The sequence below is a fragment of the Hippoglossus stenolepis genome, chromosome 18 (genome assembly GCF_022539355.2).
Source record: "Hippoglossus stenolepis isolate QCI-W04-F060 chromosome 18, HSTE1.2, whole genome shotgun sequence".
Classification (NCBI taxonomy): Eukaryota; Metazoa; Chordata; class Actinopteri; order Pleuronectiformes; family Pleuronectidae; genus Hippoglossus; species Hippoglossus stenolepis.
In genome coordinates, this window is record NC_061500.1 from 16,169,143 (window position 1) to 16,196,520 (window position 27,378).

Consider the following 27,378-nt stretch of genomic DNA (forward strand, 5'->3'; position numbering starts at 1 on the left):
TATCTGTACAAAACATTTATTTGAAATTGACATTAAAAACAGCTTTTTGTCATATTTGCATAAAGTAAATCTGAAATCCATGACAAGCAAACAATAACTAAGGGTGAGGACATGATTTTAAATGGCTGGACAGAAAGTTGTTACACGAGGGATGTTGATTGAACAACTCAGGACTTGCAATGAAATATGTAAAAAACACAGAGTATATATGTAAAAAAAAGAGACATACACTCACTCGAACATGCGCTGAAGCCTATTCACTGCCATGCTACTTCCAAAAGGCTGAGAGGAATTTAAAAGAGGAAAAATGGAGGAGTTAAAAAAGAAGCTGGAAGTGAGAACGTTAGGTGAGGAAGCAGCGTGTGTAGGGTCCCTATAGAAATTGATGCAGGCTGTATTTTCATTGTCTGTCAATAGATGGCAGTGCCAGCACTGTAGAATCACTCTGCAGCAACAATATATAACTCTGTAACTCTTTATACACGAGACGGCAGAAAAACTGGTTTCAGCTGTCACAACCTGAGCTGCACCCACTCTGGTTCGCATTTCTTCAATAACTTCATACCTCACTATATTCATTTGGGTTGATAGAGCCTGTGCATATGTAAATAAATGTGTACATATGATTTCAGTGAGGATTCAACGCTCTTCAGACATTCTTATGTACACTGGACAGAATCGGGGGACACATTTGAGCTTCTTATTGAATCCAGAAAAGTTTTCCTTCATCTTCCTCTGAGTCTAAACAATCCGTACCTGCACCTCGAGTCACCGCTGACGTGTGGTCGGACTATTCGGTCAGACGGTTAAACTAACGACAGCTGGACTCAACCCGCCGTCATTTCAACCCTTCAAATTTGACACGTTCTACTCTTCAGCATCAAGTAAGATTCCACACTGTTGTGCACGTGCTGTGAATGGAAAGTCATTCGTGAGGGTTATGGCACACGCAATATTGACAAATCAACGAGAAACGGGAGTTCGAACAAAATATCAGTCACATCTTGAAAAAATGTGATGTCAGTCATTTTTGCCCTGTAGCTAGACATCATAACAACATAAACAGACAGTGTGCTTGTTTTCCAGGGTCGCTTTTGGCAATGGTATAAATAATAAAAGATAGTTATTATTCAATACAATAAATATATCAATAAATAAAAGCGACCTCTGAAGTTTTGTAACTTACTTGAAAATATCATGGAAACATTTTTTTAAACTGTCGAAAGTTGCTCTAACAGAGACAGCCTTTGTGAAATTCCTTCTCCAACGTTATGTATGAGTAGTAACACTGAACACGTAAAAGGCCGGACGAAGAGGTTTCTACAATGTGACGTGGTTGTACGAAGATTTATGAATCACTATGCTCTATGAATGAATCATAATTATAGAAAAATGTGACCGAAGTATATTTAGATCATCAAAAGGCATTGAAGAGGTAAGTTTTATGATTAGCAAGACTGCACATTAACTGTTGGCAGAATAAACGGACAAAATGCTTGTAGACACAACAAACAAACAAAAAAAAAAACATAGCATTATTGTAGTTTTAATCCTACATGTGCCAGAGGTCAGTGCATCAGTGAGGCACAGTATAAGTGACGTAGTTAATGCCACTTCTACAAACCAGTGTATATGCTTGTCTCCAGGTCGTGTGCTGTGATCTGGGTGGGGGACCAGAAGAGCGACACACACACACACACACACACACACACACACACACACACACACACACACACACACACACACACACACAAACACCCAGAGACTTTCAGTATTTGGCTGCGTGCTGCTTCGTAACAGTCTGGAAACACGCAGCGGTTGGAAGTTGACGCCTTCAGGTTTTTTTCCCCTGCTCTTTTTCTGTTTGGGTTGCTGGGTTAGCTATTAGCACAAACCTCCTTCTTCTCCGTGTTCATTATAACACGTCGGTGTTTGGCAGATCCTCGACATCCTCAGAGTGCTCATCAGTATGACTCGACCTTCCCCTTTTTGTGTTTTTTTTTCTTTTTAAAACTACTGGCTTCTGAATACATGGCCGGGCCGCCACAAAGAGGTAAGCCTGTTCGTGAGACACAACGTCCACCGACAGCGTCTGTGTGCTTTTTATTTAGTCTTGTATTAAATGTCCCCTGTTGCGTCTGCCTTCAGGGCGTGTCTGCGTGCTTATAGTAGCCTCTCTGCAGCGCCATGTTGGCGATGCTCTCTGCCGAGCGCCGCTGGCCCATGGTTAGCAGAGCGTCTAGCAGGTCGTTGATGTCGGCTTTGAGTCCCTGCCTCTGCATCCAGATCTTCAGTAGTTCATAAACTTTGTCCCCGGGGGGGCTGTTTTCCGCGATCCGAATGCTGTTGTCGCTGACTCCGATCGATCGGAAGAACTTGTTGTGGATCCCCACGTCCAGGTGCTCGTCAAACAAATCAAAGCTCTTCCTCAGGGATTTTTCTGACCCTTTAAAAACAGAGATAAACAGAGAAAGTTAATTGTGAGAATAATAATAATAATAGTAAACTTTATTCATATAGCATGGTACAAAAATCTTAACAAGAAGTAAAACCAAAAATGTTTTTAAACCAGCCAAGGCAGTTGACTAAAAGGACATTGGCCACATAAGAGGCAAAGACTAAAGTAAAAATGAATAAAATTAAAACAAATTAAAACCAAAAGTTTTCAAATGCCATAATAATTACCATGAATTTTAAAAGAAAGACATTTTGAAATGTTATCCATATGCATTTTCTTACAATGGACCTATAGTGGATTGTTAAACTTATAAAAACGAATGTGGCAACAGAGCGCGCATTGTCTCTATATACGAATTTGGAAACAATCGGTACATTTCAGTACATTTCCCTTCCGGGGATGTGTTAAAAAAAAATATTCGAAAGGATCAAACAAATCTGTTAAGCCATGTCTTGTCTAATTTAGCATGAGAAAAAAACAACGGCAAAAAACACTGCATGCTCCAAACCCCTGAAGGATATGGCCTGACCGTCATGAGATTATTAATCTATCAAGCAGCTAATGTGAGATCTTGAGGAGATACTGTTTATTTGACTTCCCTGTGGACTGACATGAACTGCAATAAACTGTGTGGTTTTCTGTGAACAGTGAGCCGCCTTTTGGGGCAAATCAAGTGCCACGAAAAATAGCTTCAATAGCAAAGAACAACACAAAAATAAGAAATGGCTCTGGAAGTGGAAATGCCCCCCCCCTCTCCGCCAGCAGGAATCTTACCTTGTAGTGGCACTAGTTGATGTCGCAGAGGATCGTCCTATAACGAGAAAATCCAAATATAAATTGGTGAACATGTGAAAATGAAATATCAGACTTGAACAGAAAGGAACTGAATCTTTCTGGTGCTTCTTATCTTCTCCCCTCACCATGTCTGCAGGGGGCAGTCTGAAGGCAAGGGGGCTCTGGTGTGGAGTGCTGCCAGAGGAAGCCGCTGTGGGCAGGGCGGACAGGCTGGTTTGAGACGAGCTGGTTGTGTTAGGGAGGCTGTCCCCTAGTCCCCGGTCCTCGTCCTCCGGCGGAGACGACTTGGTTATCCCGACCTGGGTCTCCTGCAGCAGGGGCCGAGACTCCGGACGGGACTCCTCACCCTCCAGACCTGCATTCTGATTATTCTGCCGCTCCTCTGCTGTGGCTCCACTCTCGTCCTGCATGGTAGAAAGAGGATGAACATATAGTATCTAGATTATGTCAGCTAATTAATAATACTACAAACAATAATAATGATAATAACAAAAATGTATCATGACATCAAAAAAACAAGACATCATTCAGGGCATGATCACACACAATAAGGAGGTCTAAAAAGGTGCGTTTCAAGTCAGGAGGTAGGTGGGGAAAGGTCAATGTGACGTATATCTTGTGGGAGACTATGGGCTTCACAGCTGAAGACCCCATAGAGGATAAACAGACAGGAGAAGGTCAAAGCAATGTTTGACAGGGAACCGGTGTGTTTAATGGAGGACAGGGGTGATGTGTTCTATGGGAGGGGTTCTGGTGGTGATCCCGGCAGCTGCGTTCTGGGGCGATGACATTTTACGGAGAAGCTCGAGAAGGAAGACCAGAGAAGAAGAGAGTTGCAATAATTGATACGGAAGGTGACGAGGGCATTTTCTTGACTTGGAGCTTAGCTTAGCGCTGGGTGTTGTTAGCATAAAATAAAAAATGAACAGCAACTTCCCCGATAGTGACTGCTGGCACACAAGAACAACAACAATCAAAAAGAGGTAAACATTGTGAAGTAAGTTAACTTACAATGGGAATCTTCACAATTTCACTGGATTCACAATGGCTCTTTGTGCCTGTTTGAAAGAAGAAACATAGCATTAGGGACTCATCCTTATTAAGAGAAACTGCATCACAGAGGTACAGTACATGATGTCAACTCACATGGTAATTCACATGAACGTTGCTTGATCACGAACCACCACACAGCCAGTCCAATCAACAATATCAGGATGATGGCCAAGAAAATATAAGATATTAAAGGAACCACTGAAAAAAGAAAAAGAAAATGAATCAGTACAATTCAATTTTAGACACACCAATCTACAATTTTTAGTAGGAGAAAAGCAGCATGAAACTGTGAAGTCACCTGTTTCGGCTGTGGTGGAAGGGGTCGGAGAGGGAAGGGCTGTGGAGGTTCTGGTTGGGGACGGATCCCGTTTTCGACACCCTGTGTTCGAAAAGGGGGTGCACTTCCTCACCTCCTCCTCCCCTGGTTTACACCTGCAAGTTTGTACAACGAATTAATACTTTTCAAGTGATAGTTAAAACATTCAAAATGCAGCACGACCTTTGGTTCTTCTGATTTTAATTCTGCTGGGGGATATAAGCTTGTACTTTCAGCCCGAACCAGCATTTATCACTTTATCAAACTTCCAGCTCCCTTTTTATCATCTCTTTCACACATGTATTAGTAACTCCCAAGACCTGAAAACAAACTTTGTTGTGCAAAATCAGTTCCCCTTTAAGTCATTACTAAAAAAAAAAAGTATCTTAAAGAGAAGTAAACCAGACGTACTTGACACAACGTTTGCAGACTTCACAGGCCTGCTCTGGCACACAGAAGGTCCCCTGTTTGCACTGGCACTTGGTGTCTGTTGTTGTTGTGCACGACGCCGTTACAGTCTGATCTGTGAATATAGTTGAGAAAGTTGTGTGAGAAAGTTGTGAAACAGCAGACATGTCGTAAATAAATATCATAAGAGGGAGGGCCAGGGATGTAAATCTAATCAGATTTAAATAGATCTCTACAAAGACAAACAAAAGGCCACTCTAAAAATGTGTACTAAAAAGTACACAGACAGATATGGAGCCATGTGATTTGATGAAATGATTTTCTTAAGCGACTGATACATAGATACACAGAGGGCATTATGTGCTTTAAGGAGCAGTAACACTGACAGAGAGCCGACTTTCAACCACAACATACCAGCCCCTGCATTTCCCCCTACACAGTAAAATGTAAAGCAGTGTTCCACACACATCTGTTATCACATCCAATTCTATGAGAAGAGTTCAAGAGACGTACAAATGAAATGTCCAACCTAGAGTGAGTGAGTGAGGAGTTCACAACTTCATCTCACTTTGAGAAGCGAGGATAGTGTTTAATAATCACATTTATTAAACCCAAGACCAATCACATAGTGTTGAATAGGAGAGAACATGGTGGACTTTAAGCTCATTTGGAGGCAGTTTGCAGTTAAGAGGTATCGTTTGAAAAAAAAAAAAAAGATCCAATTTTGTCTTCCTGAATTTCTCCTCATTTTAATAGCATAATGAGTGAGGGGTATCTGGCAGGGTTCATTTATTAAATTGAGCTCTCAAAGACAGTAGCCAGACACAATCAAAATTAATCACAAGCCAGCAGTCCACCTCCACAGGTCAACCTTTTATAGAAACCTGAGGTTTATGCTCGCCAATTAAGGGAAGATTTCAGCATTAGGTGCATTTGGTAGCAAAACATGAGCATTCTCAGTTACAAAGTTTATAGTAAGTTAAAAACTCTGTCAAGAAGCTTTTCACATATTGATTACTAATGAGAATATATGACGAAATTAACCTGGATGTGTTACGTCAACTTTGCTACATGCTGAGAATAACTTTGCCAAAGATTCAAAGTTCACGCTCAGTAATCTGTCCGTAAACACTTTATTTCCTTCATCTGGGAATTAATGAGGAGTTGTAAAGCATTCTGTTGATGAAATGGAAAAGATGTGTGTATTTTATGGGGAGACATACATTTTTTAATCTCTGTGTAAGTCTGAGGTTGAATATTTCGTTAAGATAAATGTTCTCAATAACCACAAAGAGTTTCAGTTAAAGTATTGTGTCTCTCCAAAGTGATTTTCTTGTGTATATATATCATAGTTTGGTTTTAATTAGTTATTTGGGCTAATGGACGGCTGAGACCAACTCATGATTGGTCAAGCATGTGTATCGGCGGGACCTCCACACCACAGTCATAACTGCGCAGACTTACTGACGTCAAAAGCGCAAGACCGCCGCACCGTATCTGGAATGTTTTAACTTGATTTTGGTACATTGGGAGGAGGTAGAGCTGCGTCATCCATATTTGTTTGCAATTTGTCGGATATACCCGAAAAAATCTAAGGTTAGTCCGACTGACGACGGCACCATTCATGGTTCACCAAATCAGCTCACAGTATTCAGGTCATGTGATGCATCATGGCTGTGAATGTGTTCAGATGAGATGTGCCGTCTGAAAGGGGAATTTCGGCGCAACTTTGTCAAGATGGATAATTGTCACAAACCAGAAGAGTTATGACGTTAAAACCTTCAGGCCGAGCACATGCCCAGGGTTGGTTTTAATGAGTTAATACAAATATTGGGCTGGCAAGCAAGGAGCATTATTATATACACAACTAAGCTTATAGTGTGTTCTTTAGGTAGTAAATGATTGTCTCAAATGAAATTAATTTTCAATAAATCAGCTAATTATGTTTTTGTTTTGAAGCCTCAGTGAAGACTATTACCGAGTCTAGAAAGTTATCATGCCAACAGGGACAATGGGTTTGGTTGTTATTATATTAATGACATAATAATCCCAATCAAATTACTATTTTCCAACAAAACTATTTCCCGTGGGGCTTGTCTTATTTGTTCCAAAAGACAGGGTGTAAACACTCTGGTGGGACAATCACATTTCTTACATAACAGTTAGCCATTAGATAAACGCCCAGCCTGCAGCATGACCAGCATCTCAGATATATCACCCAAATATTGGGCCATAACAAATAACTGCTGATTAAAAGTGAAAATATCAGATATAAACATTTGAAAAATGCTCATCGATCGAACTTCTGAAAATATCTTACAATGATGCTATTGATTTCTAAAACAAATGGTCCTTGCAAGAAAAAATGTCTTAGAAGAGAATTTGCACACAGAGGCAAATTAAAAGTAGTTAAACAAAGCGGACCTTGTTAATCATTTTGGTAATTCAGTCGAATAGAAATCAAGTTGTTGTTGTTTTTCACCCCAGTGGAGCCATTTTACACACTGTTGACACCGCAGCACTCTCGGCTCCCTTCACGCTGCGCTACAGAAGCTCATTTCAATCTGAGATATGCCGTGTTGGACACACACTGTGACTGGTGCCTGAGGAAAGTGCTATTGTAGGACAGTTACATATTCATGCTCGGCGTTGACTGCAATGTAACACACGGAAGTGAGCAACAAAGCCTTAAAAAGGATGTGAGTCAGGGTAAAAGCAAACCTCCATTTAACATAATAAACCAGTTGGCAACAAGTCGATATTGAGCTACCAGGAGGCAGCTGGTGTTTGAAGAAAACACTATACTTTCTTGATTCTGTTATTTTATCACATTGGTAGGTGCTTTGTACAAGTCTGGATGTTGTGGGCGGAGACGATGAGGAAGTGAAGCGTCCCTTTAGTCCAAATTGAACATTAACACATTTTTCTGTGTACTTCCTGTCTTATCTAAGCCATTAATACAGCTTGTTTAATCAGAAGCTAAAGTCAATAATAGAATGTTCTGATTGAAAACCAAATCACTAATACAAGTGAAAGAAATATTTTCCACAACATTAACTCTGGAGAACGTCCGCCCAATCAGGTCTAGACACTTCCCGGAGTTAGCCGTTACATATGAATAACAGAGCAGATTTTCTGGGTCAGATTCGTTCGGAAAATCTTGTTGGAAGTAGGTGTGCCGAGTATCTCGAGAGTAGCATAGTAGTCTTTTTACAAGATTCTATTTCACTTTTAGAACAATAGTTATATAATTGACCATTGACAACAGTGTCAGCCCTTACCACCAAAAGGTTTCGAAACTCGTTGTCTTTCCAAGTTGACCTCTTCATCTGTGTCTTCTACATGTATGTCTCCTCTTTTTCATTCAGAGATATTTAAATTATTTTAGTATTTTTCAGTTTTGTGTCCGTCATGTGTTAGAAATCTCATTAACTCGCCCCCTTGCGGAATTCTCTGGTTATAATCCTGCTGTATTCTCACATCAACTTCTCTGCAGTTTATATGAGGGAGCTGGAAGGAAAATCTCTGGAGAATGACCGCAACAACTGACTCGGACATTCGTGTTCTCACATTCAGCTCCTGTGGATAATTTCAGGAGAACCTCCGGAGTGCATGTCTGAAAGCAGCTTCAGGCAATGCTTTAAAGAGACCGTAAACCTGCTGCATCTGACACCAGACAAGATTCATCCAATCAACAGTAGCCTCGTCAATGTAAGATATTTCATAAAAGGAAGTTCACCGGTAACAGCACAGTTTGTTTCACGCCAAGTTTCCTTTGGTGTGTTCCCTTTCATTTTTAACCTGTTTTTATGTTGCAAATACGTTTAAATTAGAGCAAAAAACACACAAAGCTCTATTTTAAAAAGTGCAATGAATGAGCACAAAACACACCCTATGTAACACTAGTCTCTTTTCTGTAGCTGCAGCCTTTCATTGGACACAAAGACGCCCAGTGTGGGAGACAATGGGACACAGCCACACCCAGTTCACCCAGGTAGGGCAGACACACACACAAGCAAGTCTCCCGAGACAGGTAACATGCTCACATTCAGTGTATGGAACAAAACAACAAAGACACGCCCTACTACTCCCTGTAACATCAGAAAATCACATTTTCATAAGTGCATGTGAAAGGCAGGGGGCGCAGACAGTAAGGTGTTAACTTTCCAAAGCAATATAATATTTTTGACAAGTTGGATTACAGGAAACTACTTTTATGTACGGTTTTTAAATTTAGTTCAGTGTTGTTTTCATTCTTCTTTTTTTTTTTTTAAACCTTGCACTTATTTTCCGCATTCAGATATGACAAAGCCATTTCCTGGCTCAACCTGACATGATAAACTAACTGTAGCTGTCCATAGACAAATAATAAAACAAACATGTCAGACAAGATGGCAAATATTTACTTGTTCCCGCTTCTAAGATGTGAATATTTTAAGGTTTTCCACATTGCTGAAAAGGTTAAAGGTTCAGTGCAAATTTAGTGATATCTAGTGGTGAAGCTGCATGTTTCAGCTGAATACCCCCTCACCTCACCCTCCCCTACCAACATGAAGGGGAGCCTGTGGTAGCCTCCAGTTGTCATAAAAACTCAAAAGGTGTTTAGTTTGTCCAGACTGAGCTACTGTAAAAAAAAAAAAGAGAGGATCCGCACCAGATGTAAATATAAAGTATTTAAACATAAACGGCCCATTCTAGGGTAGAGAAAACAACAATTCGTACAATTTAGATGAAACACACTATTGAAAACATCACTAGGGTTATTATATATAAAATTTCTGCCAATAGATCCCTTTCACCTAAATCTTACACACTGAACCTTTAATTGAGCCTCTTTGGGTCTTGGAATGTTAGTCAGGTTAAACCCTTTTCAAACACATTATGAGATTGCTCATATTGTAACTGACAACAATATTGCCAACCCTCAAAACTGAAGTCTTGCATACGATACGCGTTGCTGTTTGACTTGTGGGAATGCGTTAAATATTACCAAATTGATGACATTTTAACTCTAACTCACATGACAGCACTAGAAATAGCTTGTTCTTCGCCACTCTAAAAAAGATGTACTTGCCAGTGGCAGTTCAGTGCAACTGCTGTATTAGAGCAGTGAAGAAGAAATTATTTCTGAGGACATTTTTAGTTTGTTTTAACTGGGTGAAACTAATGTTCTTTGAAAATGTGGTATCTGATTGGTACATGTATTTGTGTACTGCAGATGCCTGACCCAGCACTTTTTGCAGTATCGGAGGCATTTCGAATGCTAGTTTCAGGATCGGAACATCTCTAATTTAGAGTAAAAAAATAAGGCATATTTAGGGGAGTGTGTGTAATCTGGTGCAAATCAAAATCAAAATCCAGATATAGGAGATTTAAATGTGGTTTCTCAGGGGATTAGACTTTTAAATCAACTTATTGGAGAACAATGGAGATTTGCTATAAGAAAAAAACGAAAAAAGACCAGGTTGTAAAAAAACAAACTAGATAGTATATTAACTCTCAATCAAACTTTTACATGATCATATGAAAAACCAGAGTCAAGATGAAGAGTTACCTAAACGGCAGTGGGTGCACGGCAGACAGCGGTTCATCCCGTTGGAGTGCTCCGTGTACGTCTGTCCGTGCTCACAGGGAAGACACGTCCCTTGCTCTTGATCTCTCTCACAGGCCTTCTGCACATAGGTTCCTGGAAACAAAACAAGAGATCACTCAGACGACAACTCAGGTGATTAATGGTTACACTCATTTGTATGGCCACATCCTGACGTCACCAATGTGATGCATTTCCTGCTGAAACAGGATGTTGGGGCAGGACATGCAGCTTGACATTTACGAGAGTAAAGTGTTATCTTTGCTTAAATTTATTAACAGTTTGACATGAGATTTTCCAGGAAGACGTCCACATTTCTTGGTGACTGGAGGTAAGGAAACCAATTTACTGAGCAACACAGCACTTTGACCTCCTCCAATGGTCGATTGTCACACTTTGAATTTCTATACTGAGTTCATGCATGCTGGGAATAAAACTAATTGATTCTCATGTGTTTTCAGGATTTATCTGATGCACACATGAAAAATAACAACAACAACAAAATGGCTGCAAAGACGTCTTAGGTTGAGCGCAGTGAATATTCGGTAAAGTTTGAAAGGCCCAGAAATGTTGGTACTGGTCAAATTGTTTGGTTCAGAGTAAAAACTGATTTTCAAAGTTCATCCAGGCCAAAAACATTAGGCCTGATTAAATAAAAGATCATAGTGACGAACAGAAGCAAACACATTTAATTCCATTAAGTTGTCACAGTGGTTTTTAAACATGTGTCAAAACTGACCAACTGGCAAGAATGCAAGAAAACAGAATTCCAACGTCTCACACACACACTGCTCTGTTTTATATGTTCATATCCATTAATTCTAATAATAATAATAACTTTTAATTGTTTAAATATTATTTTGTACTTTTGTCTCTGTGGACACTGATGAGGCCTCAGCTTTTCACTATAAGAAATGAAGTTGATTAAAGTAGTTACACTTTCACTGAATCTGTAAAGTCAAAGAGACACAAAACAATGTGATGAAAGTAAACACAAGGTTTTAAACTGTTAATAAATGTGTTCATGCAGACATTATTCAATAAAGGAGCATGTGTTTTAGAAATGACATATTAGTTAATAACATTGGGGATTTACGACTGCTGAATGTGTCTGTATGAAGTTTCGTTTAAAAGGAAAAAAACTGAAATACAAAACCTGAGTTGATTCAATAAAAAACAGGATTTCTCAGTATTCATAATGGTAAATTCAATAATTGCATTAGCCTAGCAGCAGCATGCAGTAATTGCATCTTGACTAAATAAGTTAACGGCTTTACCAAATTATTTACATAATAAATAAAGATATTTGGTACATTGAAAAACTCCGTCAGGACTTAAGAATAACCTCAGGTTTCCTGTTTTTTTCCCTTCACTTGATGCTTCACTCTGCTTTAATGAGTTTGGGATGGAGCAGCTCCTGGACATCGCACATTCTTTCCACACCAGGAAAAGAATGGTTGCAAAACTGGTTTATGATACAGTTCAGGTTATGGGTTTGCTTTGGTTAATGTCAGCTCTTTTATATTAGAAGACACAGATCAATGCTTTAAGGTGCAAGAAACAAGTTTGATCTTACCAGCCATGGTAGTGGGGCTTGTATTATTTCCACTTTATTTTATCGACCAAGTCGGCCCAACAACAGCCAATTGGCAGTATATGCACTTATGCGCAGAGGCTCACGCCATTATCGGCAAATGCAAGTATGGTCCGATGACGTTGTGTTTACGTGTGAGTGCAGATAATTATACAATATATAAATTAATATATATAATAATATATATATAAATAATAATAATAATAAATAATAAATGCCAGTTCGTAGGTTTATTTAGATAGTTGAATGGATGAAAAAAAAAAAACTCAGCCAATCGCAGATAGAGGATATATTTGTTCAATTGCCCAACCCTAGTGTGTTGGTGTGTTTGTCTGTCAGATTGCATCGCCACACTAACATCAAACTTTCCAGAAGTGTAGTCGAGATCTGAAGGCTGAGTTTGAAGGTGGGTTTGGTTCATTCCGTGTGGACTGAGCACTCATGTAATAATGTAATAATCCGAGTGGTCATGGGTCGACCGGCGTGATCCCATCACAGCTGAAGGGTGATTGTACATTGTACACAATGTGTTCCTCCTCACCTGCATGGCAGTTGAGGCAGCAGAGTGTCTGGTGGTGGTACTGCTCGTTCTCCACGCAGGTTCTGTGTTGTCGCAGCGTGAGGTTTCTGTATTCTTCGCCGGACCACTGCGATGCCGGAAGGTCCGCTGAGTGACACACCAGCCCAGCACTGAGGAGCGCTGTCACCAACACCTGAATCATCAAGGTCAGGGTGAAAAACAGGGAGGTGGACAAGAAAAGAAGGGAAGGGGGGAAAAAAAGACAAAAACTTTGCTTTATCATGTGTATCCACATTATACAGACTCACCCACCCAGACTCATTAGATAAAGGACAGCAAAGAGGAGAATCTATCTTCATAGGAAACCTTGTGTGAGCAATCTACGGCTTAATGTGAACCATCTGATCTGAACATCTGCCGTGGGAAAGCAATTACGGGAGACATGCAGCTGGTCAGAACTGGAGGCAAAACAATCCTGTGTGTGCATAATCCAGAGCTACACACCAACTACCTGCAGTGCAACAGGCAGCCTAACTTAATTATTTCATGATCTAGTTTTCTTAAAAGTAAAAGAGTCTGCTTCCTCCATTGTGGGTGTACCAGAAAAGGTTTTTGATAAGGTATCTCAGCTAACACCAGCACGGTGCCCATATCAAATGGGATTCCAGAAACCCCATTCATGTAGCAGATAATAACAGGCCTGTGTAGGTGGGGTACTGAGAAGAATATGGCCGAACACTTTAGTGTGGCCCCCGGGCGCTGGTGTTTATTCACACGCTTTTCACCATGTCAATGTGAGAAGGCCCCATTCATTGGCAAACAACACACTTTAGTGCCTCTACTTCAAATGACCCACATTCTTAAACCCCGGCTCTTTGAATGCCGCGACATGCGACACCGCTACGAAGCGCCTCAAACGCAACGCGACACCTCCTGGGTAAATGAGAGGCCTAGATCTGGAGGTTTTGTCTCTCTCTCCCCCCTCTCCCCACCTTTAGCAGACCAGGAGAGAAAGAAACAGGTTAGGGTGGAGCGGGCCAGGTTGAGAGGGAGAAAGAGACGGAGGAGGGTCAATAAAAAAGTGAGACAATGTAGACAACGGGCTGAAGATGGGATGTTCTAGTGGGAATACAGAGTCTTAAAAAGACCGTGTGGGAGAATGAGGGGAAGAAAGGCTGGAGAGCACAGAGACAGACGTAGAGAAAAGAGGGACAGGCTGGGGCCGAGACCAGCTCCTGACGCTAGACTGGGCTCTCTGGAGGGCCGCCATGCCTTGTTGCTCAAAGGAACTTTCCCCTCTCTCTCGCTCTCACTCTCTGCCTTTTCCCTTCACTCTGCTCACGTCAGACTTTCCAAAGACGCTAAAAGGCAGACGTGGAGGGGCAGACAACCGGCAGAGCAGTCACAATCACACCATTTAGATCTATCCAAACATTCTGGGGAGTGGGGAGGCAGAAGAGAGACGGAAAGGGGGAGGGAGATAAAATGAGAGAGGATGGGAGAGGAGAGGATGGGGGGGGGAGAGGGATAACAGCTTGCATGACACAGGGTGAGTCTTTAGACTTGAATACACTGTGTGTGTGACTGCTGGTGGGGTGGGGGAGTAGAGGGACATGGAACTGGGGAAGCGAAGTGGAAGGCCGTGTGAAAAGGCAAAGAGAGAAAAATGCGTATATAAGCACATGTAGCAGTGGAAAGAAAGATGGGGGGGGAAGACAAGCGGGAAAGAATGAGCTGCTGCATTGAAGGTAATCCTACACCTCCGCAGAGCAGAAGGAGAAAGTTAAATTTCAATCGGTGCCCCCAAAAAATATTTTTATCCAGGTGTGAGAAGCTACTAAATCACTACAGCCAATCAGAAGTCAAAACTCAAGTGTCTCTTTGACAGTGAACATGCACAGACGGCACGGGGATTACATCATTTCACATCTTTGTCCGTTTCGGGGCCCGTTATTTAAAACATTCCCAGGTGTATCCAATCCCGGTAGCTAACCTGCTATGCTCCACAGTTCAAGGATGGTGCACAGTGGTGCACAGTGCGACACAGTTGTGTTTTATAAAAGGGAAATACAGCTGCAACTGTGAATTGTTTTAATACAGGTTCATCTGACAATCATTTCCCAGATGAAGCTATTTGCTGTTTTGTTCTTTAAACTGTAAGAAAATGGTGAATCGTGTCCATCACAAGTTCATGACGATGCATTCAAATGTCTTGTTTTTTCCAGCTAACAGTCCAAAAACCCAAAGATATTCGGTTTACATTGATGTAAAACAGAGACGAGCATGAAGTAATGCTTGGATCTTATAAAAATTATTTAAAGGATTAATTGATAGTCAAAATAATTGATGATTCATTTTCTTACTTTTCTATTGACCAACATGCACTCAGTAGAATGCATGCCTCATCCAAGGCACTAAAGTGCACTCATGACACCACATTTCAATTCACCAGATCCAAATTTTAATTTGGATCTGAACCAAATTGCCCCCAATTTATATATTATAAATACCCCTTAATTTATATTGTATTTTTTTCATCAACATACATTAATTGTTCTCTGAGAAAACAACTAAAATTGGGAAAAATGCCTTATCTCGCAGCTTTAAAGAGAAAAAAAGAAAACTCGATCCGCACAGAAAATGAACAGCTTCCTCCTTGGGATGGCCCAGCGAGTAGTTTTTGCATATTCCTGCAAACCAACCAATCAACAAACCAAATAACTTACAAACGCAGAAAAAAAAACTAACCTCCTTTAAATAAGTTTTAGATTGAAAAGTGAAAAATACATTTTGTGAGTTATGCTGATGGTTTAGGAGATTTTTTATGTGACAGCAGAGATTCTACTCTCTATGTGCTAATATGACAATCCAAAACAAGCTTCCAGCTTTTATTTTGTAATAAACATGGTCAACTTTGTCAGCGGGAATCCTGGTTTGTGGTATTTTTTCAGACACAGACCGTTTGGACTCAGGGAAAACGAACAAGGCCTTCAACATGTGTTCACACTAATATCCTAAGGCTTCTAGACTACATGGGCACAAGTGCTCTGTATACATAAACGCTATGGGCAGCCACAATGTGGCTTAGTTTTACCTCTATAACCGAGCGCGGAGGAAGACTGAGTGACCGTAACCTCAGTGTAGAAAGCCCTCCAAACCCACAATTCCTGGAAACGGTCCAAACCTCGGCTGAAGTGGTTCCACTTCACAGCCTTTCTCCATCCTCTGTACAATGAGTGGGCCGGACTGCAGATCATTTGGAGGAACAGTGTCCCATTGTCACGCTTTCAGTCTGCATGTATGATGGGTTAGTACTGTGCTTGTGTGGATGCAAGTTAAACTAATAAAAGTCACAATAAAATAATGAGAGACCTCCTGTTTTTCTGACAACAGTAGCTTCCCTCCACTTCCTCTATAAACACCCCACGTTCTTCCAAATGGATGAACGGCCTTGGCACAGAATGCCGTGTACACTGAGAATGCATTTGTGACTAACTGACAGGACATCCTCTCAGTTGACCCAGGTTATCAGTGGGCCATTTAAGGGGGCTGTGATCACTCCATATTCCAGAGGAAATTACACTGACCTCCATTATAGAGAAATTCAAAAAAAGGGCAGAAACAGAAAATGCAATGAACTCTCGCACACAACACAAGACACAGACACACGCAAATGAACCAAGGGAGATTCTTCATTTCATATTGGACAGATGATTTCAATCATAGCCGACTGATAAGGACAGACATGATGCACCACATTATGCTCCTGTATCCGGAGTGGGACCTGATTCTTTGTATCATGCTTTTCTTATTAGCTGATCTTTTTCTTCCATCAACTGTTGTTGACTAGTGACAGTTACGATATTATACAGCCACACTCCCAGACAAGAAAACAGCGAGAAAAGAGCTATTGAGAAATTTTGATTCAGAATATCAAAAAACCTCTCACGTACAGTTTTGACGTATTCACATGACTTTTCTCAACTCACTCATGCAGACTACAGAACCAGTTAAAAAGCTGAAATTGCCACTTTGTAGTTTATGCAATCAATTTAATCCAGTTTTTTAATTTAACCTAAAGTGCCCAGTGATCTAACAACTTAATCAGTCTATCGGATTAAAGATGGTCAGCAGCTGTGTCTGAGTCCACAAACACGTAAACCAACACAGATAAGTGACCATTACTATTTTCATTTTCAGGCTACACTAAACAATTTAGCCATTTTCCCCTGATGATATATCAGCACTGTAGCTCAGAACATGTTTCACTGCAGCTGCTGATTTGCAATGCATCATAAATGACTTTAACATGAAACGTTTACTTCAGTTCAAATGCCAGCGACATGTGCCTTCCTCTGACCTCACCCCAAGTCACGTCTTTATCAAATACCATGGCCTCCCGCTGCCACAAAAGAGAGAGAGAGAAACCCTCCTCCACCTCAAAAGTAGAGACAGTACAGCGTCTGTGTTACAGCTGCCACGACTGAGAAGTTCATTTAATGTCGGAGTTTGTGGAAAAATCTCACAAATCAAGTCCTCTCTCGTTGTTGAACTATGTCCCAATATTTTCTCCCGCTTTGTTTTTTCGTTGCGATTAATTCTCTAATTGTCTTATCTAACTGAATAAATACTATCTAATGTCATGTGTTGTGCTGTAGGCATATGCAGGGCTGCAACTTCCACAACTTACTAGAGCCATCATAAGTTTTCCAAAACTCCTAATTATTCTGTTAACAATATTACTTGGAGCAGGAGCAGATTATTTCTTGTGTTGATCAACTAATCCAATAATTGATAATTAATCATTTAAATCAATTACAGTCAATTCCATGATTTCTGCTTTGTCTTTTAAGGAAAAAAAATAGCTTTGTTTATGTTATTCACCATGAAGTACTTTAAACTTCTCAATGTTCCAATCTATGTAGCTACGAAGTATTCATATGGCTCTTTAACCTGAGGAAACTCAAATAATGAAACTAAATATTTATCAGAGGTTTACAGCGCGATACCAAACGGAACAGAAATGCAATACAACAACAGTTGTCCTCTGTAATTAGTTTAACAGTGAAGAACAATGTCCAAGTTTGGCTAACACCAGCATGTCAAGATGACGGATCAAGTACAATTTGTCCTAAACGACACTAAATTCAATAAGCAGTGGCATTACTCTGATTCTCTGCGCTGACCTTGACAGGACAGAGAGGACAGTGAATGCACTGCGAGCTCTGATTTGCAGATAAATCCTGGCCTTCGCTGAGAGCACGGGGAGGTGCCCAGGCGTGACTCTTCTTTCGTGATAAATTACACTGACATTTTGTGTCAGATGATGAAGACAAGTACAGCCCAGCTCATGTCAAGTGAGAGAAGTCTGACACTTGCTACAAGCTAAATCCAGAATTCAGCCAATCTTGGGTAAATTCATCATTATAAAGCTGGATGAAACAAAATGAAGAGAATAACACCCAGTGCCAGCTTGAAATAGTCAGAGAAGAAAGTACTAACAGTGTGAAATCCGTACTGGTTACATACACACATACAATAGAGTACACAATCACACATACAGTGTATGTGTGGGAGCGTGTGAAAAGCGGCAGCCCCCTCCTCTCAGGGAGCACAGGAAGCTTGAGACAATACAGAGGCTTCATGCAGGGTTCAGCTCCAAACTGTTCCCTCCACAGCAGCCGGCCTCAGAGCAGGCCCAGCACCCGATTAGACCCACAACATATCCGCTAGGCTGGATATTTATAACTCGAGGAAGCAGCCGCTCCACGACACAAATTCTTGAGTTTCCTCGGGAGGTATGCTTCGCCGAATAAGACGAGCGTAACGGTGTGTCACAAGCAGGTTAGGTAACATTCACCTTCATACCAGAGCAAAAAGAGAAACAACAAAAACAATCTGCAGTGATGACAGTTTGAATGAATTTCAGTCCCCCTGTCAACCACAAGTTGGTGAAATGACAGATACCATGACGTTGGTTTGTTGTTTTGATGAGTGAAAGAGAGAGGCCAGCTGAAAGTGTGAAAGCTTGAAGAGTTGTAAACAGGTGCAGCATGACGCACACTGTGCAGTCGAGGTGGTCTCTGTGGTTTCTAAGGGTAGCTTGCTCACGCCTGTACACACCACAATTGTGACTCACATGGTATGCTATTGAGGGATAAGCAAGGACATTGAATTTGAACGTCAGCAACATTCAAAGATGGAATTTCGAGATTTGCGTGCAGGGAGGCTTTTAACTTAGGCTTTTCAAATTCTGATTAGGCCCTTCACGGAGAGGCAGAGTGGCGACTCACAAGACAACTCCAGGAGGGAGAGAATGAAAAGAGCAAGAAAGGGTGACTAATAGATTCAAGTATGTGCAGGAATCCATCCGCTCACTCTAGAGACAATCACATTAGCTCCATTAAAGCTTGTCTTTGTGTAAAAGTGGAAAAAAGTATGTGACGCGCAGGCAGTTCATAGCCTTCTTTATAAACACATCCCAAGAAAAAATGTGGAATATGTGACTGGTGAAGCAGGTCAACAAGGACCATCAATAGCTGGAATTTAAGTTGGATTTATGTCTTTCTAAACAGATGTCCATTCTCTGGACAAAGGTTGAGTTTGTGTCTGAGCCTCACCACTGCTGTTATGTTCTGGTCATTTATCCAGGAGAGCAGGAAGTTAAAGGATAGAACGCTGATCCAAACCTTATGTCTTACACCTTATGTCTGGTCTTTTGTTCATAATTCTGAGGTGATCCTAAATGTCAGAGCATCCTACACAGCCATTTTTACTTTTTTAAGATGCTTAGACTTGCCAAGTCTGAAAGGAGGTCGGTAACTAAGAAAGTTCTTCATTATCAACTGAAATGGCAGTCCCTACTTCCACCATGGCCCAACAGTGGGCCATAATGAAACCATATTTAAATTCAATAGATCCGGTTTTACGATTGGATGCGCACCAAATTGCACATGCTCATAGATAATGTCACATGTAATAATAAAACATGCCTGATTTGTTTCCATCAAGATCCATGAATCATTCTCAGAAATCAATGAAAATGTTGAAAATGTCCTGTCTCACAATGTTAAAGGGGAAAATATTCATGAAACACCCCCCTGATCTGGATCGACATCAACATTTAATGGGTTCTTCCCTGACACACCACATCCTTCCACCAAGTTTCATGGTGATAGTTCCAGTTGCTTTTGTGTGATCTGGCCTAAAATCAAACCAACCAACCAACAAACAAACAAACAAACAGGACAGGAGTGAAAACATAACCTCCTTTGCAGAGGTAAATAATCCACTGAATAGTTTAAGATTCAAGAAAATTCATGGATATGCCATAAAAAATGTTTGTTTTGTTAACAGTCAAAACCAAAGATATTTAGTTTGTGATCACATTACACAAGAAAAATTTGTAAGTCGTGACTATTGAGGAGCGCCAAGCACGACTATTTGATATTTTCTGCATGAAAAATATTTGAATCCATGAATTGATTATTAAAGTTATTGGTAATTTTGCTAATTGACTAATCGATTGCTGAAATCCCCACATTTGCTGCAGTGACACAGCATGATGGCATTTTAATACATTCATAAATAATTACATTTTGGGGATTAATCAATCATTTTGTATCGTCAATGTCCTACAATAGTTACAAAATCGTCCCACTTCCTGACAAACCAGGGCACATTTTACAGAGACATTAAATCCCAGTTTTGTGAGGGAGAAAAAAGCAAGATAATCCTTGTGTTGGATTTTCTGGGATCAAAGAATAATTGGATTTTTTTTTCATAATAAATAAATAAAATTATAAATTGATAATCAAAGTCTATTAACAACAATGAATTAAGCTCTAAACATTGGAGTTAAATAGCGACCCCGGGCTTTATTCTCATATCTACAAATCACTCTCTGACAACACAGTCCTCCCAGTAAGCATTACGCCTGCGTCTTAAACTTTTGTAAAGTGGTAGAGTCAAAACAGAAATGAGTTCAAGAGAAATAAAAAAAACAAAGTTGAGAGTAGTTTTGTACCCTTGGGCAACCAGTGTCTAACTCTGGTTTAATGTCATCAAAGAGAACTGTATACCTGTGACTCATGTGATCTGACCTATCACATGATTCTGAACACATGGCAGAGCTGCGCGTGTGTGATACAGTTGTTTGCAAATTCCTGATGACATGAGTTAAGTGAGTTCAACTTGATTTGTCCCACGAGAGGAACAACTACAGTGAGAAATACAAAATATGTGAACATTACATTGAGTTAAACCCCCTCTGCTCACATGTCTAACAATACAAAGGAGTACCTCCTCATAAAAATCAGTGCCAGGGTCACTGTCTGACTTGCAGTAAATCCCTACTTATCTCTAGACGGACCATTCACGTGAGCTCTGACTTGCCTCCATTGGTATGCCTTATATGAGTACACAGCACCTGACCAGGTGGCACTCCCTGAATGAGTCAGTAGGCCTTTGATAACTGCAGAGTTATTCACCTTGATGACGACAAAAGCTGCAACAGGTTACGCAATAAGTAATCAGTAATGCTTTCCTGTAAAAAGTTGAGTGGAAACTATAACCCTTTTTGGTAAAATAAAACCAAATACTCACTTACATCTAGCTTTTGTCTGAAATGGTAATAGATTCACTCCCGGGTCAAATGACTCTGAAGTGGACACAGGCTTTTATCGGCTCTGGCTCCAATCGACTTTGATGGAAACGTGACACCGTGGTGAACAGGCTCACTTCGTCTTCTTTATTTTGACGCTCTAGACACTAATAATGCCCTTTCTCTGCGCAACGTAGTGATGCTTGTTGAACTTCCGGGACTTGGCACGTTATTACATATGGGGAACAACGTGCAACAGTGATTTTTTTCCTCTTCGATTCATGTAAAACGCAACACTGGCAAGGTGAAGTGAGAAAGCTTCTCAGTTTTAGGCACGTTCGTGGCCCATCTGGTGGAAACAACAGAAAAAGCTAACTCTTCCACTGGTAGTGGGAACGAGGTCAGTCGCCTTTATTTTGTGGGTTTACCCGCATTTAAAAAAAACTGTTATTTTGTTCATCCTGTAAAGGAGGAAAGGGTCATGCAAATAAAAAAAAAGGCAAACAAGCACCTGGTGTCTGACAGTGAGTGAGTTGCACTGCATTGCATCACTCAGTGTACCGTAGCTTCTCTAAGCCACAGGCTCGGCTGTAAACCGTTCACATGGTCAGAGCAGCGGTTACAGTTTCAGGGAAAGCTACAGAGTGGCCCATTTGTTGACAACTACTGTCACTGTGTCCCCAGCGACACAGTTTGGCCTCAGCTTGTCCCAGATGTCAGTCCTGCCCTCGTCTGTGTTGTCCACAGAGAGAGGGGGGAATATTTCCTGTGTGAACCCACACCCAGACCCACAGTAAACTGCAATCACAGATAGTAATCTAGTGTACATTTGCATGGGCATGACAATTCTAAGAAGTAAACTGATGCCATTAATATCGGCATATCTGTGTACTCTAGACAGGAAGTTTACTGGACGGCCAGGCACGTACACTCAAGGCAATTTGAGGGGGGTTGGGGGATTAGAGAGAGGGGCAAAGGGGGAGAGGGGTGGCGGTGATGGGGGTGGGGGGTGGGGGGGGTGAAGTTTTCCTGGTAGTCCCTTAGCAACAGGGCCTGCTGGCGAGGCCTCCAGAATGTACTGTGGTTTACAGAGGAGATAAACATTGACTTTGCCACCCGGAGAAGTAAATCTGATTTCAGTAATGGAACACTGCATGACTTAAAACACAGTTCCGACAACGCAGAAAGCAAACACTAATGCTCCAGGGCACACCGGCAGAGGTTATATCTACTTTAACTGCAGTATTTACAGTGAGCAGAGCTACAGTAATAACTGTATAATGGTATTTCATCACATGTCCTGTGTGATGAAATATCGATGAACTTACAGTTTGATGACGACACTCACCATCTATGAAAAAAAGCAGAACTTCCTTTGTTGCATCATTAAGAACCCTGATTCTTTTTCTGCATCTTTTCTCAAACTATGTCAACCAGTAAAGGAAGTGTCTTAAGGGAAGTGAGAGTCTATCCTAAGTTTTTTTTATTAACCAGAAGACTATTAATAAATAGTCACACTTCGAGGCCTTACAGCGAGCTTACAGTGTTTCTGGTGTCAGGCTTTGGTGCTGTGCAGCTGGAAAAAACAACAGCAGAGGAATGAAAAGACGTCTCTGTGAAGGCTCCAGAGTGGAATAATCTTGCATGGAAAAACTTTTGCGAGACGGTGGCTTTAATTGACTAACTGGCAAGTTGATTTCTTGGCTTTTCAGGGGTCAAACTGATTACGGCCTCAGACATGTCGCAAAACCCCGTGGTTCTCACACTGCGCGCACAGTGGGATTTAAGTCTGTTTCGGAGCAGAAGTGCACTCCACATGCAGGCCGGAGCTGCGCCGCACTATTAATAGTGCCTATAAGGGCCCGGCTACATCCGCTGTGACAGACGGAGAGCCATCATACGCTCAATGTCTGCACATTATGACCACATGATGTCCAACACAGATGGTGGCATTAATGGTGGGGTGGGGGGAGGAGGAGGAGGAGGGGGCTGAGTGAATGATACAGCACATGTACTGTACTGAGCACAAGAGAGCAGAGGCAGGAGCCAATGTACTTCAGGTGAGCGCCGCTCCTGGACAGAAATAACCAACTTCAGTCAACAACAAACCACCGCAACAACAAACACAGTGTTGTCTTCCTGTGTGCGTGCGTGTGTGTGTGTCTTCCACTGGGGACAATGAACAGGCTTGTTTCATCTACTCGCTAAAGTTCACAGGCCTGGTCGTGATTTCAGCTCCCGTGTCACAGCACAGCCTGCCCACAAATCAGTCAAAGTGTGTGTGTGTGTGTGTGTTTGGTCAAGGTATTAAATATGCTGCAGGGACCTAAACACAGTCACATTATGGGAATAATTACATTTTAGGGTCAAGACATGTTTTAAGGTAAAGTTTAGATTAAGTTTAGGGTTAGGCAAATAGTAAATATGGTTAAGGTTAAGGTTAAGTTTAGGGTTACGCAAATAGTAAGTATGGTTAAGGTTAGATTAAAGTTTGGTATAGGGTTAGGGTTAGTCAAGTAGACACTCTGGTTAAGGTTAGATTAAGGTTTGGTATAGGGTTAGGGTTAGTCAAGTAGAAACTCTGGGTAAGGTTAGACAAGTAGAAACTGTAATTAAGGTTAGGTTTCAGTTAAGGTTAGGCAGGTAATACCTATGGTTAAGGCTAGTTTTGGTATTAATTAGGGTTAGGCAAGTAGAAACTCTGGTTAGGGTGAGAATAAGTCTCCAGGAAATCACTGAAAGTCAGTGTAATGTCCTCTGAAGTCATGGAGACACGGCTGTGTGTGTGTGTGTGTGTGTGTGTGTGTGTGTGTGTGTGTACCTCCATGTTTCCACAGCATTATCAGGACTGTGGTGTGTGTGACTTGAAAATTACTAATAAACTAGTAAGTGAACTGTGCCGCTGCCGCGCACGGAGCGCGCACACGACGAGAGGACCCGCGGAGTTTCCAGCATATTTTGACCATTAATGGAGCTTCAATAAGTGACACAGACTCATATACATTGAAAATAGTCGAGTATAGCAAAGAGCTGCTCGTCGTGTTTACTTACAGAAAGTTTCCCGAGCACCGGATCCAAGTTCATCTTGGAAGCTTCGAGATGAGTCTCAATCCCCGCGGACCTCGCGTTGAAAAGCCGCCACAGCCTGAACGAGTCTGGCAAAAGAGAAAATGAAAAAAGAAGCGCTACAGCGAAGAAGAAAGCAGCCGCGCGAGTCCCGCTTTCAAACTGTCCTTCATCCGGCCTCTTCCATGAGTTCCTCTGCTCTCACGCCAAACTTTCACTGCGCTTTCGCGGGACCAGCCAGACACACAGTCCCACACACAAGTGAGCATTTCTCCACCTCCAGCTCCACTGACGTCAGGCCGCCCCGCAGCCAATCAACGGGCTCCCTTTGGAACCAAAGAAATAAGCAGCGTTGTACTGCGCTAAAATACAATATTTTAAATACTTTTAGATACTTTCCAGGTATTTTTTTTTACCTAACTACAATTATTCCGAGAGCTTTTTCTTATTCATTTGAGGGTAGCCTATTCCATAATGCTGTGGTCGACTACAGCAACTATACCTACTGTATGTTTTGTTTAATAATACAGACTCTGACATATAAATAAAGAATGCTGCAGGTCATGCTACTGAAAACACTTGAATGAAAAAGTCTCCAAACTAACTTTACAAAAGACTTTGGCCGATAAAAAAATAAACAAGTAATTATCCCATAATTAAAATCAGAGCCAAACCAATATAGTCTTTCATAAACATATTGGTATCAAAGCATATGTTTGCCCATCTCTGCAGATATGAAAACTTATTTTACAGAATAAACAATGAAAAAGTGCATTATATTCATATTTTTTTTTACGATGAAAATATGTTTCTTTACTTAAAGACATATACATATTTAACTAATATATATTTGTTCATATTTGTATTTAATCTATGTATTTATAGTTATTTTTGATATTTTATGTTAAACTGTAAAATATCAAGCCTCAATGTGGTGGTGTCAAGCTCTAATCAAAACATGACATCCAATAAAAACAAGCAAATAGCCACGATTAAATACTACACCTTAAAAACAGCCGCAAACAAACATTTAGTTAATTGTTACACTAAATTAACAGATTTTATATTAAAAAGCATATGAACACATAATGAAAAACCTAACTTAAATCTTTAAAAAATAAAAAATATCTGTATAAATATTTGATTAAAGATGGCGGAATTTCTGTATTATTAATAATAATAATAATAATAATACTCCTATAAATAAAATTAGTTATTTGCCTTTCAGAGCACTCAAAGTCACCTTACATGGCAGCGATAAAAACACAACAAGAAAAAACAACGCATCAAAACATCAATAAAATACATAAAATAAACAAAAAGGTAAATGGAAGACAATCAAACTGAATATGCTGTTTAAAAAGATGAGTTTTTAGATTGGTGTTCACATTTGTAAATGAAATGCTCTAGTTGATGAGCCTCAGTGGCCCTTACTTGAATATTCAAGTTTATTACACCATAGATCTATCTACTGAGAAGATTCTTGGTCCAACCTACTCTCAAATAGTCAAACTAAAAAGCTTGAAGTACATTGGAAACATGTCAGTATTATACCATATGGGAGCGGATACCAAGTCAGGATCACAAGAAGTCATGTCGAGATTGTTATTATTTTCTCAAGGATGGAGACTGTCATCTTATTCCAGTTTCAGAGACAGGATGGCAAATAGCTGAAAACATAAAACACCCTAACTGAATGAATCTTAATTCTTTAGGTTTCTCATAATATTTAAGGTATCAAAAGATGCATATGTCAGAAGATAAACCAGTACTTTATGACCTGTGAACCCAGAATCTGATTCAAATTTAAATCAAATCATATTTTCTTTGTTCGGCCAATATTAACAAATCACAGTTTGTCTCATTGGGCTTAACAATCTGTGCAGGTGGGAAAAACCGACCCCCCCATAAAAAAGGAAAAGCAGAAACCTCATTGAGCGTAACAAGAGGAGGACCCCTCTCCCAGGACGGACAGAAGTACAGATGTCTGTGCTACAGCGCACAGCAACAAAATAATTATATTTAAAATATACATGAGAAAAGACTGGGTCTAACAAGAATAAAGAGGTGTATGAATGTTTAATGTATTTATGCAAAAAGAAAGTGAGAATTATAATGATAGAGGTATGATCAGTATAGTATATAGCCTAGAGGGACATCACCCCTTGAAGCATCACACAAAGCTGTATATAAAGTCCAAAGAACTAGCTTCACTGTATATAAAGTCCAAAGAACTAGCTTCACTGTATATAAAGTCCAAAGAACTAGCTTCACTGTATATATTGTTCTAAGAACTAGCTTCACTGTATATAATGTCCTAAGAACTAGTTTCACTGTATATAAAGTCCAAAGAACTTGCTTCACTGTATATAAAGTCCAAAGAACTAGCTTCGCTGTATATATTGTTCTAAGAACTAGCTTCACTGTATATAAAGTCCTAAGAACTAGCTTCACTGTATATAAAGTCCTAAGAACTAGCTTCACTGTATATAAAGTCCAAAGAACTAGCTTTCCCTGTATACAAATTCCTTACTACTAGCTTCACTGTGTATAAAGTCCTAAGAACTAGATTCACTATATGTTAAGTTCTAAGAACTAACTTCAATGTATACAAAGTCCCTAGCTTCAACATATACAAAGTCCTAATAACTAGCTAACTGTATATTAAGTTCTAAGAACTAGCTTCACTGTATATAAAGTCCTAAGAACTAGCTTCACTGTATATAAAGTCCTAAGAACTAGCTTCACTGTATATAAAGTCCTAAGAAATAGCTCTACTATATATAAACTTCTAAGAACTAGCTTCACTGTATATACAAGTCATTACTACTAGCTTCACTGTAAATAAAGTCTATATAGAGGTATATAGCCTCACTTAAACCAGTCGTCCTTTAACTGAAGGTATTAATATGTTCAGGGCTCTGAATTCAGGCCTTTATTTAACTATAACTGGTACTTTAATGACTCCTTCTTTAA

General features: G+C 40.4%; 1 protein-coding gene across 1 annotated transcript; it reads right to left on the reverse strand.

Moving 5' to 3' along the window:
• On the reverse strand, positions 1-24,687 carry tnfrsfa (tumor necrosis factor receptor superfamily, member a). The gene is made up of 10 exons (XM_035184850.2): positions 24,388-24,687; positions 12,756-12,927; positions 10,585-10,716; positions 5,034-5,145; positions 4,605-4,738; positions 4,400-4,504; positions 4,265-4,311; positions 3,379-3,657; positions 3,233-3,269; positions 1-2,446 (listed from the first exon to the last, which is right to left on the reverse strand). The coding sequence occupies exons 1-10, from the start codon at positions 24,418-24,420 to the stop codon at positions 2,145-2,147; spliced, it is 1,353 nt and encodes a 450-aa protein (XP_035040741.2). The 5' UTR covers positions 24,421-24,687; the 3' UTR covers positions 1-2,144.
• Positions 24,688-27,378: the final 2,691 nt, after the last annotated feature.

Coding starts and splice junctions, on each gene's coding strand:
- tnfrsfa (XM_035184850.2), bottom strand. CDS start 24,420: ATGAACTTGGATCCGGTGCTCGGGAAACTTTCT. Junction 4,505..4,604: donor TTCCACCACAGCCGAAACAG/GTGACTTCACAG, acceptor TTCTTTTTTCAG/TGGTTCCTTTAATATCTTAT. Junction 2,447..3,232: donor TCAACTAGTGCCACTACAAG/GTAAGATTCCTG, acceptor CTGTTTTTAAAG/GGTCAGAAAAATCCCTGAGG.